Source organism: Aedes albopictus, chromosome 2 (genome assembly GCF_035046485.1).
Source record: "Aedes albopictus strain Foshan chromosome 2, AalbF5, whole genome shotgun sequence".
In the NCBI taxonomy this organism is placed as follows: domain Eukaryota; kingdom Metazoa; phylum Arthropoda; class Insecta; order Diptera; family Culicidae; genus Aedes; species Aedes albopictus.
In genome coordinates, this window is record NC_085137.1 from 188260952 (window position 1) to 188266241 (window position 5290).

Sequence of the window (5290 nt, forward strand, 5' to 3'; positions counted from 1 at the left end):
GAAACAGTCTTTGGCTGGGTCGTGTCTGGAAAGATTTCGGAAATGGCAAGCTCGCTTCCCACAACAGCGAGCTACGTGTGTTCGACAGCAGACCTCCAGGAAATGATCGCTAGGTTCTGGGACTTGGCGACCTGTCATGTCAACCGGACTCATTCGGTGGAAGAAACAGCCTGTGAAGAAATGTTCAAGCAAACAACGACTCGGGACGAAGAAGGCCGGTTTGTGGTAAGCCTGCCAAAGAAGGAACACATGCTGGAGCGGTTAGGAGAGTCCCGTGCAATAGCCATGAAGCGGTTCATCGGCTTGGAGAAGCGGTTCGCCCTGAACGCCGAACTTAAGGAGTCCTACAAGGAGTTTATCCATGAATATCTCCTGATGGGCCACATGAAAGAAGTCGACGGAGAGCAAGCCATCGGAGATCCGGTGTACTACATGCCGCATCACGCGGTGTTGCGACCGGACAGCACAACAACAAAGTTGAGAGTCGTTTTTGACGCGTCGTGTCGGACTTCTAGCGGCATCTCGCTCAACGACGCCTTGATGGTGGGGCCGGTCGTTCAAAACGATCTGATATCCACAATTCTCCGATTTCGTCAACACCGGATCGCCGTCATCGCCGATGTAGCCAAAATGTATCGGATGCTCCGGGTTCCAGAGGAAGATCAACATCTACAGCGCATCCTTTGGAGAGACACACCGGAGGAATCGGTGAAGACGTTTGAACTGCTGACGGTCACGTACGGCACTGCGAGTGCTCCGTATCTGGCCACAAGGTGCCTGAAGAAGCTGGGAGAAGACAGTGGATCTACGCATCCGATTGCAGCTCGGGTTGTCCAAGAGGACTTTTACGTCGACGATATGTTGTCAGGAGCGGACACCGTCCCCAAAGCACGGCAGCTGATGAACGAAGTCATCGAGCTGACTGACACGGCTGGTTTCACCCTGCGAAAGTGGAACTCAAACTCACCGGAGCTGCTTTCAACCTTGCCCAAGCATCTACGAGACGAGCGATCAGTCCTGGATCTAGACTCCTCAAGCGCAACGGTCAAGACTCTGGGGCTGCGATGGGACACTCAGTCCGACGATTTCTGCTTCGCTTTCCCCGAGTGGAGATCTAATTCATCCTCCATCACGAAGCGCAGTGTTCACTCCGACGCTACTTGCTTCTTTGATCCACTGGGCCTGGTTGGGCCAGTTGTAGTCCAAGCAAAAATCTTCATCCAGCGGCTGTGGCTGCTAAAATGCGACTGGGATGATCCTCTCGACGAGTCTCTGCAGGAAATGTGGATGGAATACAAGCAGAACATGGTCGCATTGGAGTCCCTATCGATTCCTCGCTGGCTCAGCGTCAGCAACGACTGCACAGAAGTGCAGCTACACGGGTTCTGCGATGCATCAGAAGCTGCGTACGGAGCGTGCCTCTACCTCCGTTGTATTGCGTCGGATGGCACTGTCACTGTCCGACTGATCACCTCCAAATCACGAGTGGCACCTTTGGAAAGCCTCCAGAGGAAAAAGAAGAAGATGAGTATCCCCCGCCTCGAGCTGTCCTCGGCACTTTTGCTGAGTCACCTGTACGAGAAGTACAGCCAGATCCACCCGAACCTTCCAGCGTACTTCTGGACAGACTCGATGATTGTCAAGTACTGGCTGGCTTCGCTACCCTCACGGTGGCAAATTTTCGTAGCAAACCGCGTGTCCGAGATCCAGCATCTCACCAAGGATGGAGTTTGGAACCATGTCCCGGGCACCGAGAACCCGGCAGATCTTATCTCCCGTGGAATGTCGCCAGCACACCTTCAGTATCAAACACTTTGGTTCGAAGGCCCGCAGTGGTTAGCTCAAGACCAACAGTTTTGGCCAGACGCAGGCGATCCCCCTAATGCAGAATTTGATTCGGCCATGCTGGAAGAACGACCATCACCTGCATTTCCAGCTCAAGCAGTACCTCCAAGCGAAATCTTCGGAGAACGTTCGTCGTTCACGGAACTCGTCCGTATCGTAGCACTGCTGCTTCGATTTCGGCACAACTCGCAAAAATGCAATCGGTCGTCCAGGAAAACTGGTCCCCTGACGCTCGAGGAACAGGAACAGGCAACTATCGCTCTAGTTCGCTTGTCCCAGCAGGAATGCTACCCACAAGAGCTAAAAGAGCTGGCCAAAAGAGGATCGGTTCACGACTCGTCCAATATCGCTGCGCTGCATCCACAACTTTGTGACGGCGTGATGCGCGTCGGCGGCCGGCTCTCTAAGGCATCGATATCGTCCGATCGCAAGCATCCCTATATTCTACACCACAAGCACCCTCTCGCGACGATGATCGTGCGGCACTTCCACTACAAGCTCTTTCACGCCGGTCAGCAGCTGCTGATTTCGGCGGTCCGCGGAAAGTTCTGGCCAGTTCACATCCACAGTTTGGCCAGGAAGGTGATTCACGGATGCATCCCGTGCTTTCGCAGCAAGCCCAAGGTTTTGGACCAGTTGATGGCTGATCTTCCGTCAGCGAGAGTCAACCCTGCATCACCGTTCATGAACGTCGGCGTGGACTACTGCGGTCCATTCCAAGTCAACTACCCCAATCGTCGAGCGAGTCCAGTGAAGTGCTACGTAGCGATTTTTGTTTGCCTAGTAGTGAAGGCCGTCCATCTGGAGCTGGTGATGGACCTAACCACCCAAGCGTTCCTAGCAGCGCTGAAACGGTTCGCAGCTCGTCGCGGCAAGCCCCAATTGATAATGTGCGATAACGCAACGACCTTCGTCGGAGCGAAACGGGAGCTAACCGAGCTGCATCGACTGTTTCACGACCAGAAGTTCCAAGAGCAACTTATCAAGGACACCAGTTCCGATGGCATCGAGTTCCGATTCATCCCTCCCCGCACGCCAAACTTCGGCGGACTCTGGGAGGCGCAGGTCAAGTCCTTTAAAGGGCACTTCAAGAAGGCTGTTGGAACAAAGGTTTTGAAGGTGGACGAAATGTTGACTGCACTGGCGCAGATCGAAGCGGTCCTCAACTCACGTCCGCTAACCCCAATCAGCAGTGATCCCAGCGATTTCGAGGCTCTAACTCCAGGGCACTTCCTGGTTCAGCGACCACTAACTGCCATCCCGGAGCCTGATTTGCAGGATCTTCCCACCAATCGCCTGTCGAAGTGGGAGACTGCTCAGCAGGTGTCACAGCAGGTCTGGAGCAGGTGGTCTACACAATACCTCTCGGATCTCCACAACCGCACCAAGTGGACCAAACAGCGGAACAATATTCGTATCGGCACGATGGTCCTACTCAAGGACGAGAATGCCCCTCCTCTGAAGTGGCACTTAGGTAGGGTCGTCAAGGTCTTCGAAGGGTCGGACGGCAACATTCGTGTCGTCACGGTCCGCACTAAAGACGGATGCTTCGATCGAGGAATCTCGAAGGTCTGTCCTCTTCCTATCCGAGACAACGAAGAGAGCCCTCAACTCTCACCCGCATAAGTCACTCGCCGAGTGCACATCGGTGTTAAGGCACCATCCAAGTTTTTTTCAAACGTCTCAAGAGCAATCAAGGTCAAGTTGGTATCGTCTGTGCATGTCTTGTGTACGTCATTTGGTATGGTGAAGGTCTCGGCGCACAGGGCGTCGGCGGTGACCACAGGGTCATTGCAAGATTCAAGCAAATTTCTAATCGTTGCATATCGTTGGTAGCACCACAGCGTTCGCTACCGTCTCTCATCCGGAGGAATCCATGGTAACCCCTCCAACAGCCGTCGTCAACCGTTTGGCAGTGAGCTTGGCCAGCTCGCATTGCCGATCAGCGAATCGATGGCACGAAGTTACGAAGTCGAAGAAGGGTGGTCATCCGACCGCAGAAGCACCTACGCCCGGCAGAGACTACCACCCAGGTTTACACTCTACGGAGGATCCTCAGGCACCGTTCTTGCCTGGGTAGGTAAGTTGTTCCGGTTTACAAATTTCTACGCACAGCCACTACATCCAATCCTTTTTGAGGAAACCACCAACCAAACCATCACCATACGCACCACCACTACGAAGTACCGCAAGCAGCAAGGAAGGAAGCCAGCCATCAACCGATGGAGTGGCGCAAGGTCGTACCAGACGATGACCCCGACCGATCCAAAACGAAGCACCGTGAAGCCCATTGAAGTCACTCCGAAGTCCCCGAATCCAGTCAAGCCACCGTAGAAGAAGAAGAAGAAGAAGCCATCCCGCTGTGCACCCGGCACGGCATTCCTGGAGATAGCCACGTGAGCCCGATGTCAACGTGTATCGGCGCCAGAGGCGCATAGACGAAGCAGTTCCCCAACGCACGCACCCGCGTGGCGATGTCCCGTCGGCAAGGGTCGGCGAAGTTAATCCGTAGCAGCAACAGAAGCAAAGTGAATTCCAAAACATGTTCCAATATTGTTAGATGTAAGCAAGCGAAGATCAGTAGAAGTAGAAATTCGAATGAAATTTGTAATAAGCTCTTGTTTGAAACCCGTCTGGTTTCAAGGCGGCCGGCATGTTCGGTCCGAGATTGTGAACCACTGGTTCTGATCTCTTTAGATCAGTTTCCCCATCTAAGCCACTCATGAGAAGAGCACTAACTCTCGCTTCTCGAGAGAGCGATCCCGAAGTCGGGCAAGATATCATGTAGAAACCCCAAATAAATTAGTTAGCCCACCAACCATCACTTGTGGTACACGCGTCTTGTTTTCGGTCCGGTCGAGAATAAAGTTCAAGTTTACGTCGTAGTCCGTGTAGTGCAGTGATTTTTTACGAGAAAGGTCGATGATCGAAGGCAGAGGTCAAGGACCTTTGAAGTGACCCGCGTCTGGACGGACATTTAATCTACAGTCCACTAAATTAGTCCGTGCCAGAACAATAGCGTCAAATGATCAGTTTTTGGGTCACGTTATGGATCACTGTTGAAAGTCATATTATTTTAGTATTTGAATCCCAGAATAAAACAAAACTTCTTTTAATAGATACATACACTGATAAAATTGCAAAGTTAAAGTTTATAAAGGTTTAGATTTTACAATTTATAAGACATTACTATCGTAATTTCTATAGGTACAAACATACACATTAAAGCACCTTGTTTAGCTTTAATAAGGGCACCTATTAAACGTATGTATGCAATCTATCACATTTATGTGTGGGCAAACATCATAAATAAAGATGAGATGTTATAGTTAAAAATTATATACTCCCACACATAATTTTGAAGTTTGGAAAACTCCTTTGAATACCAAGCAAGCAACGGCCATTATATGTGCATGAAACTTCGACAACGTTTGTGTTGGAAATT

The 5290-nt window shown here is 51.4% G+C and overlaps 1 protein-coding gene across 1 annotated transcript; it reads left to right on the forward strand.

Annotated features, from left to right (window-relative positions):
- Positions 1 to 2615: 2615 nt before the first annotated feature.
- Positions 2616 to 4342, forward strand: LOC134286355 (uncharacterized). Its single transcript, XM_062847966.1, has 2 exons — positions 2616 to 3925; positions 3985 to 4342. Exon 1 carries the CDS (start codon positions 2659 to 2661, stop codon positions 3469 to 3471), a length of 813 nt encoding a protein of 270 aa, XP_062703950.1. The 5' UTR covers positions 2616 to 2658; the 3' UTR covers positions 3472 to 3925; positions 3985 to 4342.
- The last annotated feature ends 948 nt before the right edge of the window (positions 4343 to 5290 follow it).

What these genes read in the sequence shown, in the direction of transcription:
- LOC134286355 (XM_062847966.1), top strand. Translation starts at nt 2,659, where the DNA reads ATGGACCTAACCACCCAAGCGTTCCTAGCAGCGCTGAAACGGTTCGCA.